Below are 21,037 nucleotides of genomic sequence, written 5' to 3' on the forward strand. Positions count from 1 at the left end.
CCCCCCCCCCCCCCCCCCCCCCCCCCCCCCCCCCCCCCCCCCCCCCCCCCCCCCCCCCCCCCCCCCCCCCCCCCCCCCCCCCCCCCCCCCCCCCCCCCCCCCCCCCCCCCCCCCCCCCCCCCCCCCCCCCCCCCCCCCCCCCCCACTGAAAAATTCCTGGCTACGCCACTGCCCACACTGTCGGGAAATTAGTCAATTGTTTCATCCTTTGCTACCAGATATTTGCGTTAAGGTACTATAATTTGAGCAAGTAAAATCATTTGTATATATTTCACTTTTGGTAATACTAGGGAAATAAACAATTATTGAGGAAAAGCAAAATTCATTGGCCCCCTTTATGGAATCACCCATTTCCAAGGGCGGACCCATCCCAGGAGGCTACAGATGTGCCATGCCGGGGCCGAGCGGAGGGTGTGCCGCGGGGGGCGAAGGGGCTCTCTCTACTGAAAAAAATATCCTTCTCCAAGAACATTTCGATCTCTGCCGGGGTGGGGTACCCCCTCCACACCCTACTGGATCCGCCACTGATTTCAGTGTTTCCAAGGAGCAATAAAATGCCTTTACTTATTGATAAATGAGGATGCGCAAGAAAGGCGAAGAAGATAATGCCCCTGTTTACAAAATGGTCGAGCCGATGCATCAAAAATTAGGGCTAGCGCGCATATTGTCGCATACGATGAGTGCAGCTAGCAGCGTTTGGAGGTCTAATCGGAAAACTGCGGGTGGATTTGGTGAGAAAAATGCATATTTATTAGACAATAAAATACACCTTTGGAAAAAAAAAATAAAACATGAAAAGTGGCTGATTGTGTATCTTGGAATAACCAGCTCTATGCCCACTTCAGTACTTCACTTGTCATGCTACTGATTAACAATAACAGTAACATTGGCATTGTTGCAGTAATAAATTTCGTTTAGGTGGGCCTACCTACACATACATACATGTACATGTACATGTTCCAAGCTCCATGATGATACCTGTGCGAGGCCATAGAAAAAGGCTTAGCGTGATCCACCAATACTACACGTACTGCTAGTGCTAGCGATGGTGAAGTGTAGGGCCACCATTTACTTGTTTTGGTCAAAATTATTTATAGCATGTATAGTCAGGGATATCTTAATAAGTTTATCATTCCAAAATGGGAAAGAATGTGTATAGTTAGGCCTCCAGTAGTCCGAGTAACTTGGACCCAACTTATCGCCTTTTTTAACATTTGGACATGGTCTGGCGCTAGCTGGAGTTACCCAGCCCTGAGTTTTATCATTGGGTTGTAATCTAGGGCTGGAGCGAATTTTTCTCGTAACTTGTAGTATTTGCAAAAAAATTTGGAAAATGTTCAATTTTGTCCCCGTTACACACTAATTGCAACTGCAACTCACCCCAAACTTGCCTGGAATAACCATTACACAGGTCCTTGAAGTAAAAAACGATCCACGATGAAGATTCAGCCTACAATTGCAGTGAAAACAGGAGGAATAACCGCTAACTTGACAACCTTGCTGGATTGGCCAGGACCGCAATTGGTTTGTGCACAAAAAAATTGTGTACAATGAATGGCGGTCGATTAACAGGCACAGAGAGAGCGATCGCTGTCAACTACTCGTTTTGCCGGCTGCGCTGGCTGTTGGCGCATGACGTCACGCGGAAGCGTAACACCCGATGACTGTTTCATGCACTATTGGTTGCGGTTCCAGTACCAAAGCTGTGATGCGAGTGGTAAACCTCATATTAGTGCATGAAACAGTCATCGGGTGTTACGCTTCCGCGTAACGTCATGCGCCAACAGCCAGCGCAGCCGGCAAAAACGAGTAGTTGACAGCGATCGCTCTCTGTGCCTGTTAATCGACCGCCATTCATTGTACACAATTTTTTTTGTGCACAAACCAATTGCGGTCCTGGCCAATCCAGCAAGGTTGTCAAGTTAGCGGTTATTCCTCCTGTTTTCACTGCAATTGTAGGCTGAATCTTCATCGTGGATCGTTTTTTACTTCAAGGACCTGTGTAATGGTTATTCCAGGCAAGTTTGGGGTGAGTTGCAGTTGCAATTAGTGTGTAACGGGGACAAAATTGAACATTTTCCAAAAATTTTTGCAAATACTACAAGTTACGAGAAAAATTCGCTCCAGCCCTTATAGACAACCCAATGATAAAACTCAGGGCTGGGTAACTCCAGCTAGTCTGGCGCCAGACCATGTCCAAATGTTAAAAAAGGCGATAAGTTGGGTCCAAGTTACTCGGACTAGGCCTCCAGCATGTCGAGAATTAGACGCCACTTCAGCGGTTGTGTACAAAGCAAAGTCCAGGCCCCCATGAGGGTAAAGAAACTCACTCGACTCTCTATAGTCTAGAATATACACTGCCAAAGAAGTTGTGTTTATTTGTAAATTATTCATCAACCGTCAACCTTAGGTCATGTAGGTGTTTGTACGTTTAACGTTTTATGGAACAGAAACAGAAACAGAATAGACATAGTGACATGCAAGTACATACTTTCCCATACATTTGCCATACTTCTAATTCTAGAACTAGAACTTAGAAGTATCGTTCCCATTGTTCTTAATGTTGCTAGCCCCATAAATGTGGCCAATTTACTGGACTACCTCCGTGAACATAGGCCACATATCCACATGTATAAAAACGTGTCGCACTTTGCCAAATTTTGATTTTCACATTAGGATTAGTTTGTAGGTTTTTTTTGCTTTAGAAGCCTACCCACCCTCTTTATAGGCTAATCAGAAAGTGCTGCCTTTTTCAGATGTCTAATTTTTGTGAAATTTCATGTTGAAATTTTGATACGCAAACGTGTGCAAATGAATCTGGAAATTTCACAAAAAATAGACAAAAAGGCAGCACTTTCTGATTAGCCTATATAGAGGGTGAGTATGCTTCTAAAGCAAAAAAAACCTTACAAACTAAGCCTAAATGTGAAAATCAAAATTTGGCAAAGTGCGATACGTTTTTGTACATGTGGATGTGTGGCCTATGTTTACGGAGGTAGTCCAGTAAATAGGCCACATTTATGGGGCTAAATGTTGCCAACTAGTTTGGAAAATCAATAGGGGGGGGGGGGGACTAACTTTAAAATAAAAGTGGAGTTTTAATAACGGGGCCCTGCCTAGCCCATAAATGTTCCCAATTTACTGGACTTCCTCCGTAAATAAAGGCCACACTTCCACCATGTACAAAAACATGTCGAACTTTGTCAAATTTTGATTTTCACATTTAGGCTTAGTTTGTAGTTTATTTTTGCTTTAGAAGCATACTCACCCTCTTTGTGCTGCCTTTTTGAGATGTCTATTTTTTGTGAAATTCCCAGATTCGTTTACACACGTTTGCATATCAAAAGTTTAACAAAATTTCACAAAAAATAGACATCCGCCCCAAGGACGGGCTGGACTCGGTATTAAAACTGGGCACTAGAAGTCCCTTTTTTCAAAGTTTGTCTTTGTTTGGTCCATGGAGGCATTGTTTTTATTCCTCCATGGTTATTGATTTTAGCAACCAAAGACAAAAAGTATAAAAAGTGCAATGTGCATTCATTATGCGATATATGATCCCATTCTTTGCTGTGGTGCTTAAAGCCAAAGAGAAAGAGCGCCCTCTGCTGTTTGAGAACATAGCGTATAAGCTATGGAAGACACATGATCACTGTTCATGCACAAGTTTCCCTGTTACAGCAAAAGCATCCATTTAACGCTAACTAAACTCCCTAGCATGATTTACTAGGAACCACCCATCCTGGCAAATTCCAACACCATATGTGAAACTGCACGCACATATTTCTGACTTGGATTCTGGAGGTGTGCCAACCCAATGCAAAAGACTGCACGGCTCGTACAGTGTACAACCATGGCATGTGAACCTGCTCACCAAATGCACACACAAGTGGGTGTGATAGGCTGGAAGTTTACGCTAGAGTCTTTGGTTTTGTTCAAGCTGGTGTGTGGGTTTTTGTTTTGTTGGGTTAGTGGGTCGTACAAGGTTATCTGTGAGTGGGCAGTTCACTTTTACCACCAAGGCCAATTCACGGAGTTGTTAAGCATAATTGTGCCTAACACAGAAACCAAAAGTGTTGCTTTGCATGGTTACCTACCCGTACCAAGAATACAATGTAGCATGTTATATGCTGTGGGCAGTTCACTTTTACTACCAAGGCCAATTTCAGGAGTTTTTAAGCATAATTGTGCCTAACACAGAAACCAAAAGTGTTGCTTTGCTTATCTACCCATATCAAGAATATGAAGCATGTTAATGTGCTGTGTGTACAGCCCTGAGCTCAGTACATGCAAATTTGCAGGATCGTACGGGAAAGGAAAGAACGTTGCATTCTGACACCACTTTTTGCATTGTACGTTATTCAACGAAGCTCAGTCATCGCAGAAATGTTGAAAAGACATGAATTTGGGACTGAGAAACAATTCCAATTTTGTTAGAAAACATAAAATGACCTTTGAGCTGTAATAGTTCTTGTAAGAACTTTAAAATGCCTTAGAGACTTTTTTTCTAAACAAAATGTATTGGAATATCATAGTCAGAGGTGGAAGATTTAAAACCTTCTGGCATAAAACAAATGGCAAATCTCTAGAAATTTGGAGGATCGAGGTTACATGGCAAAAGTATGTTACTGATTTCATAGGATGCACTTTGTCAAGGTCTTAGGTCGGACCTTGTTTTGTTTTTGCTCAGCCATGCATAAATGTAGGCCTGGATTGTGCTTGAAATCCTCCGTACTGCTCCAGGATGTCACTGGCCAAGCCTCAACATATTGACAGTCACTGCAGCAGGATTTTGTAGGATTCAGGCAATGGTCACCCCACCATGGACTATAGTCAAGAAATAATGGAGGAATTTGCAGGATTGAGGCTGTGTTATTTTTCCATGAGACCAATTGGAGGATTTTGCAGGATTGAGGCTACATCCTACATGTACATGTAGCAAAAAGGCCAAGGGAGATAATGTTAATAACACTGACATGGGCTTGCTTGATTTAACATTGCCATGCACTTCGATATATGAAAATCCACAGGTAAACCAATTGAAGGGAATGTACAACATTTGCTTTTGCTGCAATTTTCAGAAATAAATGGATTTGGAGGATTAGTAGGCCTATGCTAAAGCAAATATTGTTAAACTGACTTGTTTCACGTTTTGGGCTTGTAGATGCTGCAAAAACCAAAAAACCTATCTATCTTGTTCTTGTAGTCTGGTTCCCTGACCCCACTTAACATGAAACGGAGCAATTAATAGACTTCGGGGAATTGTAAGGTCAGAGAATCAAGCAGGCTTGTACCCCTTCACAGGTGTGTAATCAATTGCAAAGAAAATGCGGAACAACTAAATATGAAAAAGTAGGAGCTGTTTTTGAACAAAATCCAGTTTTCTCCAACGCTGGTCGGCCGACCAGCGTTGGAAAAATACAAATTTTCTTGAAAATGTCAGCACACCAGGAGCCACGACTTTACAGGTTGCTTTAGACTGTCATTTCCTAGCAATCCAGTATGGTATTTCGTGATAATTTGATCATTTCATTTTTTGATGGTTGCAAATGTTGTATCTTCCCTTTTAAGTTAAACTGGATTTGAATACCACTAAAACTTGGTGGTTGAAAATGTCCATGCGTGCACTACAACGTGTTTGTTAGGCTACTCAAAGTTACCACCCTGGCTGACTGTAGGGGACGTGATATAGGGCATAGAAATTGAACAAAGACGACAACATCCATTGCAACATCTGAACACTGAACAGTTTAGTTGTATTTCCACGTGCATTGTTGTAATAAGGCAAAAAAAAATAATAGTTCTGCTTCCGGTTTCCCTACCTACCCTATTCTGACAGCCCCTACCCTAACTTTTTTATTGGAAAAATGAGGAAAAATTACCCAAAACCATCAATTTCTACCTTTTGCCCTTGACTACACGCAGACGCTTCAATATGATTGTACACACAAAAAATTAGCAAAAAAAAATAATTTACCTACCTACCTACCCTATTTTGGAATGCCATGTAATCGGAAGCAGAACTATTTTTTTTTTGGCCTAACCAATATACCAGAATTTACAAGAGGGGGAAAAATGCTGCCTCGCTAATTGACAACTAAATGATTTTTGGCTGAATGTGTAACCTATCTTGTTCATTAGTAATAATGAAAGCATAAGAACAGTCTTGGCAATGATTGGATGGGCCAAGTTGGAGGGACTTATTGTTTTGGAAAGGACATGTTATGTTTAGGCCAAAAAAAAAAAGTCTCCGGTTTCTGGTATGGAGCTTGTCCAAAAAGTGGTGCGGCGACGCGTTTTTTTTTTTTTTTTTACCCGACTTTTTTGCTTCAAATGTCGGCTGATGACTGCAAATGGTGCCCGACTAAACTTAGTGCAAATATATGGGAGTCCAGAGAGGCCACATAAAGCTTATTCTCGATCATAACCCCATCTAAAAACACGTTAAAATTGTGCAGCAGCAGGATTCTATTCAATTTCAAACCAGTGAGTTTGGCGGTTTTGAGACATCATCTTTCATTGAAAAAAAAAATTTTTCATTTTGCCGACGCGCATGGCTACGGCGACGCGCGCGCATACCAGAAACCGGAGACTTTTTTTTGGCCTTACTGTCTATACCATGGGTATGAACTGTCTAAAACGAAAAAACACTATTTGGAATATCCCACAGTGGTTGGTTTGCCAACAACATGCCCGTTATTAACTCCAGCATACAGGAACAAGCAAGCAAACTTCCTCTTTTGAAATTTATAAAAGGAAGTTTAGCGTGGGTTGAAAATTGGAAGTCTGTGTTTAGTTAGTGGGGTTGTTGTTGGTCTGAAGTGCTGGGGCTGTTCATGTCACACGCACTGTCAGCCATGCGGAACGCCTGTGCAGCGACGACGCCTTTGTGTTATTCTAGACCTCAAGGCTCCAAGTATTACTTTTTCCTGTTTCATTAAATTTCATTTTTATGGAAGTCCTTCGGATAATGCGTCGAGGCCAAAGTTGGGAACTATGGTTGTAATATTTGCAAACAAATTCAACCTGTATGGAGCGCTAACAAGATTAGTTAAGCCCAGTCAACCTGCCAGAGTGCACGCAATTCCATTCAATTGATTCTCTGAATAGCTTTTTTACCTAAAATTCTTTTCATAATTTTGGTCTAGACAGTTGACCAGATTTCCCCATTCATTACAGGGCGAGTCAAAGGTGACCGAATTAAAAAAAAGACATTTTCAAAAAAATGTTGCTCGCTCCATTTCATAAAAGTAACAAAGGGAAAAAGTACTTGTAATTCACCAGTAACAGTGAAAGTTTCACCGAATTTGCATGTATTCCCAAGTTATGTCTATATAAATAAAAGAAATTCACAAAATTCTGCTGTCTGGCCACTGATCATTTCCCATTCTACAAACTGATGAATAAACATTTCACACAATGAATATGGATGTTTTCCCACCTCCATGAATGAACGAAAACTTGCAAAGGAAAACAGACCCAAAACGCCCGCAATATTTCAGGAAAACAAAAAGTTGACTTATTCCACATATGTATTCAAAACAAAAAATCTGACTGTTCAAAAATGTGTCTTGACTCAAATGAACAAAATCTCATTTGTATTTGAATGTTTGTGTGTAATTCTCAATCAGCGGCTCATAGCTTCCAAAGTTACAATGGCAGTCCACGGATTGCTGTAAAAATAGGTTCTTTCGGTAAAACATGCATAACTTCTAATAGCATGTATAAATTTCAGTAATTCCTTTTTTAGATGAGTGGAAGAACATGCTCTTTTTACTTATTAATACTTCATTTGTATTGGTGTTTTTTTTAAAGAAATAAATCATGTTACTGGGCCATCCTTTACAAGAGCACAGCCCCACTCACAAGTGACAATCTACACTCAACCAAAAAAGAAAGCCCCCCTTCCAATACTTTTTGTCTAACTCAAAAACTACTGAGCACCTCTCGCTCAAATAACGACTAATCAGTACAGAAATTCCTTAGCAATCCAGCCACATTTTATTTGGCCCAAAACAGTGATAACGTGTACAAATTTAAGCAATTTATGACAAATGATACTGAAAACAGTTGCACTTTTGTATATGTGCAAGTTGTGGTTCACGCTCGCCTTGCACGTATACAAAAGTGCAACTTTTTTTCGGTACCATTTGTCATAAATTGCCAAATTGTGTACACATTATCACTGTTTTCGGCCAAAGAGTATGGCTGGATTGCTAAGGGATTTCTGTTCTGATCAGTCGTCATTTTAGCAAGATGTGCCCATTAGTTTTTGAGTTAGACAAACAAGTATTAAGGGGGGGGGGGACTTTCTTTTTGGTTTGTACTTCTATAATGCATGATATGGTCTAAATAGCACAAAGATCATGTAGCGGGTATAGCTGCTCGTCTTAGCGTGCACGCAGCGTCCAATAGATCAAAAGGGATGGGATGAAAATACATGGTGAATGGCACCAAACATGCATGCTTATGACGTAGGCCGGCCCTGCAATGGTCCATGGTTCGATTAATGAATGCTGCTTGACCTATAATCCTCCAATCAACTGACAAGTACATGTATTTTCTTGGGTGTTATATTGGGTGGGGGGGGGGGGTAAGAGATAATACATGTTTCTCTGTTCTGGCTGGGAATTTGATGAATTGGTGTGGTCCACGTCTTTTGGCTACTGGTCTGTTGGTATTGTGGGTTGGATTGACTGGAATAAACACATCTGACTCTCACTGACTCACTATCAGTCAGTGTGTCAGCGAGATACCATAGGTATGACTTGAGGCAGCCCTCGGGGACCAACATAAATAACTATGTCTTCTGAAATTACCCAGAATTTGGCCACAAAATGGTAATTTACAACATTTGCAAAAAAAGAAAAAATGCCAAATTATTAATGGAAATATGTAACTTGACTGTGAGTGCATAATAGTCTCTAGCATCCTGTGAAATCATGGCACCTGGTGTGCTGTCATTTTCAAAATAAGTGGAATTTTTGTTTCAATTTCCAACGATTGTCGGCCAACCATCGTTGGAAAAAAACTGCCTTTTTTCAAATACTGCCCCTAATTTACCAAATTTAGTTAGTCCACATTTTGTTTGCAATCGGGTGCAAGTCAGGTACAATAGTCTGGTTCACTGACCCACATTGTAACAATTCCCCAATTCTTGGTTTTTCCAACATATATAAACACACAAAACTTTAAACATTGTAACAATATTTGTTATAAAATACTAACCCCCGAATCAATCCATTTCTGAAAATTACAGCAAAAGCAAACCGGTATATTACATTGAACTCTTCTTTGATCAAGCTTCGTGTTTTCTTTTAAAACTTTTCAGATCTTTTGTTGACGAAGCTGTGAAGAAATAAGAAACTTCAAGATGGTGGAAGGGTGTGCCAAGTGCATCAAGTATCTGGTGTTCATCTTCAACCTCCTGTTCTTTGTAAGTTGATGTTTATCCAAGAATTCATTGTTGTTGGAAAACTCACGAGCCAAATTTACAGGCCAGTTACAATGGCCACTTTGGAAGCCAACATATGTTATGTAAGCCACTTGACCCAGCAAAAAGCATCAACTAAGATACAATTTTTACGTATTTTGACTTAAGAGGAAAATATGACAGCCAGTTTACACAAGCCAACTATTTATATACATTTCTATTCATTCAAATAGCAAGCCATTTAACAAGCCAATTTACTTGTCAACCAAATGAATAACAGGTCAGAGAATGGCAATTCTCTTTAGCTGGTAATTATAGCAATCATTTCACAAGAACATTTAGCGGCCATTTCACTGACCACTTTAGCAGCCATTTCACCAGCCATTTTAATTACCATTTTAGCAGCCACTTCAATCACCAATTTAGCACCTAATTTGGGCATCCATTTATGAGCATGTTTGGCAGCCATTTCACAAGCCAATCTGGTAGATACTTAAGCAAGTACTTTCCCCCAATTTAGCAGCTGTTTCATCAGTCAGTGTAGCAGCCATTTTAGCAGCCAAGCAACCAGTCGGTTGACCAGGTAAAACACAGGCCACATGTTCCGTATCTTCCTTTGTATCGTTCACAGATCTCGGGCTGTGCCATTCTGGCCCTGGGTATCGTCCTTCATGTCAAGGAAGGCGGTTTTGCCACGCTGATTCCAGACCTGCCGTTCCTGAACGCCGCCAATGTTTGCATCGCAGCCGGTATCATCGTCATGTTTGTGGCCTTCTTGGGATGCTGCGGTGCCATCAAGGAGAGTGCTTGCCTGCTCCTGCTGGTGAGTAACACCCAGCTTAGGTTGGGTCAAAGAGTGGAATTGGAATTCTTTTCAGTGCTGAAGTGAATTCGTCGGGGTAATGGGGAGTGTCACAATGAAAATTCAGTAGTTGACGTCATGAAATTAGTTTCACTTTTGTGTGAAGTATACCGACAGTAGTGAACATTACGCAATTTGAATAACCCTCCTAGCCTATGCAAACATCCATTCTATGCCAAGTTGTCCTTGCAGTCAAAATCAATCAAGTGACCGTTTTCAACAGTTGAGAGCTCCCAGCCTACATAAAGCAGGATTGACTGGCTGGGACTGTTTAAACTTAATACAGCTATGCTTTGACTCCAGGGTGAGTGATAAAACAGCTGTGCCCACAACGTGCCTGCTTTATCGGTTAACCCAGTTCAAATGACTAGTCACAGTGCTTGCTTGACACTATGATCTGAAAAGCATAGCAGGGGAAGTGTAAGTGAATTTCGACTGTCTGTGACTGCTTAAATATCAGGAGGTTTTTAATTTGTGGTTGTTTTACTTGAAAATAAGCCCTACCGTCTAGGTTAACCAGACACTTGCCAGCTGTAAGGTAGCCAATCACGAGAAAACCTGATGGCCATGTTGTACTTTGATGTCATGCAATCGGAACCTTTAGTGGAATCCGGCGACCAGAATGAGAAGCTTTTACTGCGGTGGTGTCACGCTCACGCACATGCTGCATGCATTCTTAAAGACGAGGCGCACACACATTTTACTATTCCTATTGGTCAAAGGAGCCCGGAGTGCATGTGCTACCTGAGTGCAACTCATGCAAGCTTTGCGCCACCGCAGAGAATGGCTTCTGCCGGATTTGTCTATAGGCCTACCGCAACTTCTCCTGGATGCTTACGGAGCTGCCTTCTTGAGTCCTGTTTCCTTTCTCTCCTTGTAGTTCTTCATCTTCCTGCTGCTGATCTTCCTTCTGGAGGTTGTGGCCGGCATCGTTGGTTTCATCTACAAGGGACAGGTGGAGACTGTAGTGACTGATGACCTGGCCAATGGAATGAAGAATTATGGCAAGGATGGCCAGGCGGGGCTTACATCTGGCTGGGATAGGCTGCAGACGGAGGTAAGACCCAGTGGTTGCAGTCAAAAAAAGCAGAACCCAAACCCCAAAAAACATATTTCATATTTGAAAAAATATGTAGCACCATACATAATAATGACTGGAAATCCTATCTCATAAGCTACTTTTAGAGAAAAATTACTGAAATTGCTCAATCCGCTCAAAGAATATCACCATTTAAACGCAATAACCCTAAAAGCTGTTTCATCCAACAACAAAAAAGCAGTTCAGTGTATATTCTGAATGTTTGGAACAAGAAAGAAAATGACACAGAATACTTGTTTTAACAACTGTCGACAAGTGTGGTACACAATATCTTGGTTAGGCAAACAATATGATATATAAATCCAGATTTTTTAAAAGACGGGCCTTCAAAAGGACTTTGTTGAATATTTTTTACTTTTAAACAGAGGTTTTATAGCTGGTGATGTTGGAAGACAATTGTGACAATAATTCTTGAAATCGCATTTTTGGACGAAAGAGGTTTTAGGGTCATTGTGTGTAAATGGTGATATTCTTTGAACGGATTGAGTAATTTCAGTAATTTTTTCATCTAACAATAGATGAAATTGGCTTTCCAGTCAATATTATGTTTGGTGCTACATATTTTTAAAAAAATGAAATGTGATTTTCGGGGTTTGGGTTCCGCTTTTGTTGACTCGCCCTGTACTACCATAGGTAATTCTGTGGGTTGTAGGTTCCAGTCCAGCCTGGGGTTCTGGTATGTGTGCCCATGGGCAAGGCACTTTGTCACTCATTGCTTGTCTCCACCCAGGAGTAAATGGGTACCTGTGAGGGCAGAGATGGTTATTGTGGTTGAATTAGCTTCCTTGCGCCTAACAGGCAGCATCGAGCTGTATACTCCCCAGGGATCTGAGATGGTATTTGGATATTTAATTAGTGCAAAGATCAGGGGTTATAATAATGTAAAGCGCTTTGAAAAATAGAAGGCTTTTAGCTCCCCAATTTTATCCAAATTTCACAAAAATTGCTCAAATACTGAAGAATTTGAGGGCATGCAAATCGTGATTAGGCCCGATCTCGGACCGATTTTACTGGCCTGCCAGCTTTGATCGAGTGGAACACTTTGAGGAATATCCCATCTCATCCAAGAGATTTAGAAATAGCCCAGTACCCTATTTCACCAGACTCATCAATAGCTCAACATAGAATTTATATCTGGTTAAATGTTTTAATTACTATTATCCAAGAGTGATTTATATTTAGAATAATGGATTGTATTTGCGGATGTTTAATTTCTCTTGAATTGTGTTTAATTTTTAATATTTTTACCTTTTCATTGTAAATCACTGTGCTGTGCAATTCATCTTTTGAGCTGCTATATGGTGATCGTAAACCATAACGATCATAATTATAATAATAATTCAAGAGCCTTGTGAAGCACTATTATGCATGACTAAATTTATTCTGAGTGTACATACAGCGTCATTGCGTGAGCGTCGGGCATCGTTGGCAATGCGTTAAAGGGCAACCCCACTGTCACTCACCTTACATATGCAATGAGGCTACTTTGACCTCTCACTGCTTCAAAGGTATTTGATCAAGCTGAATTAAACCTATATTCCATCATTTGCAGCCATCCGAAAAGTAACTGGCATAATTAATGTTGAAGAACATACTTGGTTGAAAGATAGTAAGTGGACTAAACTCCCTGTGAAATTATTCTTTCTGGCAAGCTGTCATTTTGAAGTAATCAACAAAAGAAGGCCTTTCCAACGGTGCGTCTTAAGAAGCACCGTAGGAAACTTTAAATTAGTAGTTCACTTTGTTATTCAGCGAAGTGCGCGCAAGCATTGGCACGACGCACGCGCGGTTGCTATAATTCGTCGGATCGGTACGTGACATTGCATATAGCTGCAATCGGCTCAGTGAGAACGCGTCTCGGATGCTGAATTCAGGCCCAATTTAAAACATGATTCAGCAACTTTTGATTTGAAATTGAGATCCTAGAATGCTGTTTTTCTCGGAATATACAGCTGAAGCTGAGCTGAAACTTCATCAGGTTAGTTGTTCAGTATCCTTCATTAGATTTTGATCACTTTTGTTGCTTCAAACGAAAAAAATGCACAAATCACAAATGATGGACTATATCTTTAAACCAGCCATACAACAACCTTGGCGTAAGGTGTACTAAAAAATGGACAGAAAAATTCAATCCATTCATTCACCGTTTTTGAAAACATGTGTTTTGTTGGCCGCAACTTAAATTACAAAAAAGGACATGAAAAATTGTCCTGCAATTGTGCTGTTACAGTCTTCTCAAACTGTAGTCTGCAACACAGAAGTAACATTACTTTACCTTTCATTCAACCCATAGCTAGATATAAAAACTCATTTTGAATCAAACAAGCGTGTATTTTAGATGCAAGGGACGTTAGATTACAGGGAGGTACCATCACTCACGTTACGTCACTCACGTTAAGTCACTCACATTACGTCACATTACGTCACTCACGTTACTTTGTCTTCATGTTTTCTAACACGCTTAAAATCTGAGTTTGATGAACTGCAACATAAAGAAACTCTTCTCTTATGATATGAGACTTTCTCTCTGCCTTAATCACACAAACGCTCAATAAGGCCAAAAAAAAAAATATTCGGTTTCTGGTCAGACCAAAGTTCCGGAATTGACGCAGCGACGCGGCTTTTTTTTTTTTTTTTGCTTTTTTTTTCTTTTCTTCAAGCTTGGATTGTACAGACAAGGTGGGGTACTATTTTGCTTTGTTGGTGTCCTCATGTACATTGGTGTCCTCCATAATTTGCCTTGGTGCTCTCGATCATTTGCTTTGGTGCAATTTCCCATTCCTTGGTGCTCTTTGGTAAAAAAAAATTGAGGAGGTGCGGCAATAGAGGGCGCTGTTGGAGCTACCGCGGAACATTTTGGGGAAAAAAAAGATTGACGCGCATGATTAAAATCGACACGCGCGCTGACCAGAGACCGACTTATTTTTTTTTTTTTGCCCAACAGTCACATTTTGGGTGTTAAAACAAGGTGCCAAAATGACTACCAAAACTCCACAATTTTAGCCAACTTTTTTTGACCGAAAATCACACTTACACATGTAAGTAACTAGATTCCATCTCATTGGCACACCACTCAAATGAAAGATCTTGTCGTCCCCTTTAATTTGACACATTTGATGGTGATGCTTGTAGTTTTGGAATATTTCGTACATTTTGCAGCTGTGGTCACTTTTGTGTGATAGTGCCCTATAAAGGCATCAAAGAAAATCGGGGGGAGATCGACCACTGAATACATTGCCTGAATCGCACACAAAGATATATCAGGTGCAGATTCCAAATGACATAAATTATTGAACTGCACACAAACAGAGCTCCCTTGAAAGCCCGCAAAAGTCCTACTTTTGTCCAAAACAGGTAGTGTGGGAAAAGTGCAAGCACAATAAGGCCAAGTAAAAAAAAAATTTAAAAAAAAAACATGTTTAGTGTCCTGCCTTTTTCCACCAAAATGGTCGCCCGACTGGGCTATATTTTAAGATGGCCATTTTTTTTTTAAATGGCCGCCACTTGGATTCAGGAAATGACATACCAGCTTTATATGGGCGAGATGCAACAGACAAAGAGGCCAAAATGATGTCACTCCAAGGCGGCCTCCAAAAAGGAAGCAGGCGGGGACACTAAGCATGTTTTTTTTTCAATTTGGCCTAAGTTGCTTTACAGTAACACCCACGCACCTGAAGCGTCAGCGAAGAAAACAAAAACCATCAAGAGACAACAATCACGATAAAGAACGAGAAAACAAGAACATGTGTGATTGTCTAAAAACTGGACAATAACAAGGAACACTAGATATAACTAAATGAACCTTAGATTCGTGTTGGCCATTGACTTAATAGTATGCGCCCTGCCTGCTACACATATGTCACCATGTGAGGAATTCCATAGCTGTATGGCACTGGGCAAGAAACAACGCTGGAACTGGCTGGTGCGACATCTCATCGGCTGCAGAGTAAGCGGATACTGAGACGATGCAAGCCGAGTGTTCCTTGCTGGCACATACAGCTCAGGGACATAATCGTACATTGGATGAAGCGGATTGGATATCTTGTACAGCATACATGTATACATTACTGACATTGACCCAGATCACACAGAGCATTGCTGTCACAAAGAAACCGAGCAGTTGATTCTAAAGTCAGGCTCCGTATACATATTAATGTTATTTTGATTTTGTGTATGTGTACAGTTCGAGTGTTGTGGCGTGAATGGCATCAGCGACTGGTCAACCAACCATGATAGCTACATACTTAACTCAACCCCAGATTCTTGCTGCGTAGAGGCTCTGCGCACGGATAGATGTGGGATAAATCCTACATTTATTGGAAAATACTCTAAGGTATGTTCAATTTGAAATAATCTCATTTCAATGTCTCCCTAATTCCACTTGGAGGCAAAAATATTATTGTCGCAAATAGGCTATAGATCGATTGCTTGTGGTCCAATTAGTAAAAATACCGAAATTGGGGGTACATGTAGGATAAGGTAAAATTAGAGTTAGGGGTTATTTGGAAATAAATGTGTCGGCACAAGTTTAAGGGAATGTCCCCTAATACCCAATTATCGGTAATTATTGTTATTATTGTTATTATTATTATTATTATTATTCTGAAGGGTTGCAAAGAAGCGCTGATCAAGAAACTGGAAGATTCCATCTACTACATCGCTGCTGGGGGAATTGCTATCGGTTTATTCCAGGTAGGTTAGGATCGTCTCAATTATCACTGATATCAGGGACGAGTTCTTAATAACAAGTTGCAGACATGGTATCGGGTATTCTGAACAACATCCTGCAACATTCTGGCCACAAAGTTGTAAGTATTGACGAGTCGGGGTCCGCTCATAAGTCCGACGCCTCATAGGTCCGACGCCTCATAAATCCGACAAAATCGTATCCCCTATAAAGGCCCATAAGTCCGACGCCTCATAGGTCCGACGCCTCATAAGTCCGACGCCTCATAGCTCCGACGCCTCGTAAGTCCGACAAATGAAACACCTCGTTTTTCCGTTGTCGGACTTATGAGGCGTCGGACTTATGAGGCGTCGGACCTATGAGGCGGAATAAATAAATGTTATGCCTCATAAGTCCGACGCCTCATAAGTCCGAAATTTCGGACTCATGAGGCGTCGGACCTATGAGGCGTCGGACTTATGATACGGCCCCGATGAGTCAAGCAGTTGCTGATGAGAATTGTAACGGAACATGTCCGGGACAAATACAGAAGTTCTTCTAGTGTGGGTCCTCGATGTACACCATAAACACACCCATGCAGACACGCATGTTTGTTTTACATACCTACGATAGTGTAGACATTCCTTTCTTTTTTGTGTAGTTGTTTGTTTTTTGTGTAGTGTAGAAAAACCAGTAAAACAAATCGTTGTTCTCAAACTGTGAAAACACTTTCAACCCAATTTTTTTTCTATGATTCCCTTTTTAGTGTTTCTCTTCATTTTGCCACAGATAACCTAACCCAAAAATGCCTCTGAACCAGTTTTCCAGAGAGGAAAAACTTGTGTGGACGTGGGCAAGTCCACACAACGTCGCTGCTACATGTACATGTGCCTGGTTTATGTGGACATCTTTTGTTCGGATGTCCACACAGTGAATGTAATGCTTGTTCACCTTTTTGACGTTATTTTCTAGCAGTATTTTTCCTTGTATTTTCAATATCCACAGATCCTGGGCATGGTGTTTGCTATGGTGCTGTACTGCAACATCAAGCGTGAAAACGCCAAGGCTTAAACAACGCGTGGGTAGTTATGATGGGTCTGAAACCAGACATGCCTATCCCTGGTACCCGGCCGTGCTGGCGGTAGCCAGTCTAAGCAACAAAACAAAAATTATGTCAAAGGGATTTTCAAATTTTAAAAAATGGACGTGATGAGCTATAACTTTCTTTTTGTTACGGGTTAAAATTTTTATGAAATTGACGTGGCTTTCAACTTGGCTACTCCGCTCTTGAGTAAAAGGATTGGTTAACGTCGGCTATAGGGTGCCCTCTATCTGTATCGTGGTACCAGGGATGCGATTGGTTGATGATATTGTCAGATTTTACCTGTTCATAATAATGTGTATGCGCTGAAGATAAAATATTACACGTCTTGTATACCATCCCTGATCCAACTATTTCACTTCTTTGGGGTATTAAATCAGTGGCAGGGAAATATACCCACCATTCAATATATCTATTTATTCTATTCACAAGATGGATTTGTGTCGACGTGGTGTAATCCATATTAAGTTTTGCCCTTCACCGATGTTTAAACACTGTATACTCAGTGTGTTACCTTCCGAGCGAAAGTTGGAAAAATAACTCGGGTGGGACTCGAACCCACGACCTCCTGCCTTCTAGTGCAGATGTCTTACCACTCGACCACCAAGCTCGCCAGAATGGATTAGCTGATACAAATCTGATGTAGCAGCGGGTACCGCAATTAAACTTTTCATAAGATGGAATTTGTATTGGGGTGATGTAAATCAATATTAGGTTTTGCCTTTCACCGACGTATAAACACTGTGAACTCGGTGTGTCATTTAGTATTCGTAAGTGGAAACTGATGTCTGCTTAGTTATAAACCCCGATGATGATATTTTTCGGTAAAGGTCTAAACAGTACTACAAAGAAAGAATATTTCAACTGAACTTTTTTTGAAAATTATTAATGGATTTCAAATTGTTGGATCATGGATGCCGTGTGTAAATTGTGTTGGTTTTGTAACCACTGGATTGTTTAGCATAAAATAGAAAGTACTACTCTGCAGTTTGTCTCGGAGTCTGTGGTTCCAGGTTTGCCAAAAGTGTTGGGAAAAAATGTTAATCACTGGCAAATATGGTGTTGATTCATTTGTAAAAGTTGCTGGAATGTCTCTGAAGAAATTTGATTGGCTGAGTGAATTACTGGTGCCCTGCATTTGTGTTTAAAACTCTTAGAATAATGATTGGGTTACCAGCCAGTTGACCTCAGGTCAGCATTACTTAATGATTCAGGATTGGCTAAAAGTCACATTTTGAATGTGGCTGGAACCATAGACTCGAAACAAAAGTTACTTTATAGCTAGCGACAAGACCTAGTCCGTGTAGTTTTAGGCAAATATCGCACGTGTAGCTCTGCTTGTATATTTATTAAAGGTTTTTGTAATTTACAGCAAGATGTTTTTGCACCCTTATGATGTGGTAATAAATATTTTGAGAGCTGTCGTAATACTGTTATTTCATTGAAATTAAAAATTGACATGGGCATAGGATAACAAGGTAAAAATCAGGCAAGAATTTGAATATTAAATTAGCTCATTAGCATATTGTATGAGTTTGATCAGTCACAATTCGAGGTATTATTTGTTGAGGCTGAAAAAGCCAACTTTTGTATGTGTACACCAAAAAGCAATTATCTTGGTAGGGAGGATATATTAATATGACTGTAAAACTGGGGTGGGGTGGTTTGTGCATAGATTTGCATGTGTTTGCATAAATTTGCATAAGGTTGTGTTTTAGGGTCAGTCACCACCATTCCTTTACGGTATATCCAGTCAGAAGTGCAGAATTGGTTGTTTTTATACTGCATGCAGTGGCTGCAGTAATTTATGCATACATTTGCATATTTACATATGCATTACACATAACAGATTCATATTTTTAGGAACTAGGAAAAGTTTTTTTACATTTTTGGGGGCATGTACAGAAAATGTGTTGTACATCAAGGTCAGAATATTACAAGACTTTTTTTTTTTCAAAACAATCTGCTTTTTTTCGCTTGAGGCTTTTAGTTTGCTTTTCCTCCCTTTACCTCTACAAAGTATAACCGTGCGTTTATTTGAAACTTTGTAGATTTTATGACTGTAGTATATTGGTCATATATGTCATTTAACTTATATCTTTATAGTATTAAATATGTATTCTTATTTTTTCATATCTATTTTCTTAGATGACAGGTGTAAATGGCAAACGGGACTAATAGAAATTCAACTTTTGAAACAGATTTTAAAGAGACTCCCCCAATCTGTGGTCTTGAGTGGTCTGCATGAAAAGGCTGTTTCCAAATTTGTTTGCCCCTTTAACTTCACATATGGAAGTGATGTTATGGAGGGCATTATGGATCTTTATATCCTTTTTATAACTTTTTTTTGTTCACCTGAAATATCATAAGGAAAAAACACTTGAAATGTAGTTGGGGGAAAAAATTGCGGCTACAATGGGTCATTAACTCTTGGGGCCTAAATTGAGTGAAAGTACTAAGCAGTTAGAGTACTAGTAAGCAAATTTACTTTGCAGAGATTAGCTGGTAAACGTCCTTCACTGCCTGCAAGCAGTATAGCATGTTGGCTGGTAACCAGAAAGCCAAATTCTCTTTTAACAAATTTGTCTAATAAGCAGCTATGAGTACTACTTCCTTTGTCAAGTCTTGGGCACTGCACAAAGTTTTGCCATCATTTTTGTTTGCATGCTGAAAAGAATGCCTTGAAAAGAACTGTTTCTTGCACAGATTTGTATTATATTCTTTGTTATTATAACCTGATCTTGGATATGTCAATATTTTCAAGGAAAATCATTTTGCCTAATTCCACTTAGAAAATCATTGTGATGATGAAGCTTGCTTAAATCATTCCTATTTGCGTAAATGTTGTCTCATGTGCACGCCGTACTCTGCTAGTCTCCCACACCAGTCGCTTTGATTTATCACCACCTTCTGCTGATAGAAACGTACTGAAGGCACGAGCATTGAAAAGTTTTGCAAGGAGTCTATGCAACGTGTGGATACATGTACTACTTATGCATGACGTGAAACTCGAGAAGAAAAATGTATGAATCATAGAAAATGACGAATTTATTGATATTAATTCTGCAAAACTATGACGAAATCGACAAGTTGTTCCCTTCTACAAAGAAACGTTGTTGGTTTTATCTTTGGAATCATATTTTCTTATAAAAAACCTTCATATTTTCGTACTGTATAGCCGATTCATATACCTACCTTGTTTATTGGAATTGTACTATTTTACTAGGGTAAGTTTTGTCTTCTGTAATATGACATAATTTTGGACCATTTTTCCACAGGTTTTTGCAGTGTGTATTTTGCTGAAATTTGGAAAGTGAACATTGTTTATAATTGTTTATGCATGTGAGTCACATTCACAGTCGGCAGTCTCTGTTACTCAGACCCCGCCCATAATTGTGTTTCATTGGCCCATACGTCTTCATCTCATGACGTCATGGAAGCTGATGTCAGCGTGGAATATATTTGCAATGTATGAATGTTAAATTAAAACCGAAACTTTAACAATTGTACTTTTCCCGACGAAGGTTTAAGCATAATTGCCAGAGGTTTTCCTCAACGAGCAAAAAAGTACGGTACTTTGGATTGTTGAATTGAAGCAGCTTGTTGTCAAACCGTGCTTTCTTCATTTCTGATGGTGAGCAGTGACTGTTGGGTCGTAGAATAATGATCATAGTCGGTAGATGTAATTGCTAGGAATTGTGAGGTGGTTAATCAGTGGTCAATAAACACGAGTCTCTTCGTAGTTCCGAATAGTCTTGTCACTCATTAAATTGTTGGTGTCCGTACTTTTAGCACAAAGCGATGCTCGATGAATGTTTAACTCCCCCATCGATGAAATATTTAACTCCCCCACCTTATAGTCTGTTGGCGATTCGCAA

At 40.2% G+C, this 21,037-nt stretch overlaps 1 protein-coding gene and 1 non-coding gene across 3 annotated transcripts; one reads left to right on the top strand and one right to left on the bottom strand.

Moving 5' to 3' along the window:
• The first annotated feature begins 624 nt into the window (after positions 1–624).
• On the top strand, positions 625–20,925 carry LOC119742626 (tetraspanin-9-like). 2 transcript variants are annotated; one of them, XM_038218753.1, is made up of 8 exons: positions 625–731; positions 9,329–9,433; positions 10,062–10,253; positions 11,173–11,349; positions 15,575–15,724; positions 16,000–16,083; positions 17,063–17,135; positions 19,308–20,925. In XM_038218753.1, the coding sequence occupies exons 2-7, from the start codon at positions 9,371–9,373 to the stop codon at positions 17,126–17,128; spliced, it is 732 nt and encodes a 243-aa protein (XP_038074681.1). In that variant the 5' UTR covers positions 625–731; positions 9,329–9,370; the 3' UTR covers positions 17,129–17,135; positions 19,308–20,925. The 2 variants fall into 2 exon arrangements, with proteins under 2 accessions (XP_038074681.1, XP_038074680.1); XM_038218752.1 differs by having other exon boundaries at positions 17,063–20,925.
• On the bottom strand, positions 17,697–17,769 carry Trnal-uag. The gene has a single exon. It is a non-coding gene; the product is annotated as a tRNA-Leu (tRNA).
• Positions 20,926–21,037: the final 112 nt, after the last annotated feature.

This window comes from Patiria miniata, unplaced genomic scaffold (genome assembly GCF_015706575.1).
Source record: "Patiria miniata isolate m_02_andy unplaced genomic scaffold, ASM1570657v1 HiC_scaffold_6, whole genome shotgun sequence".
In the NCBI taxonomy this organism is placed as follows: domain Eukaryota; kingdom Metazoa; phylum Echinodermata; class Asteroidea; order Valvatida; family Asterinidae; genus Patiria; species Patiria miniata.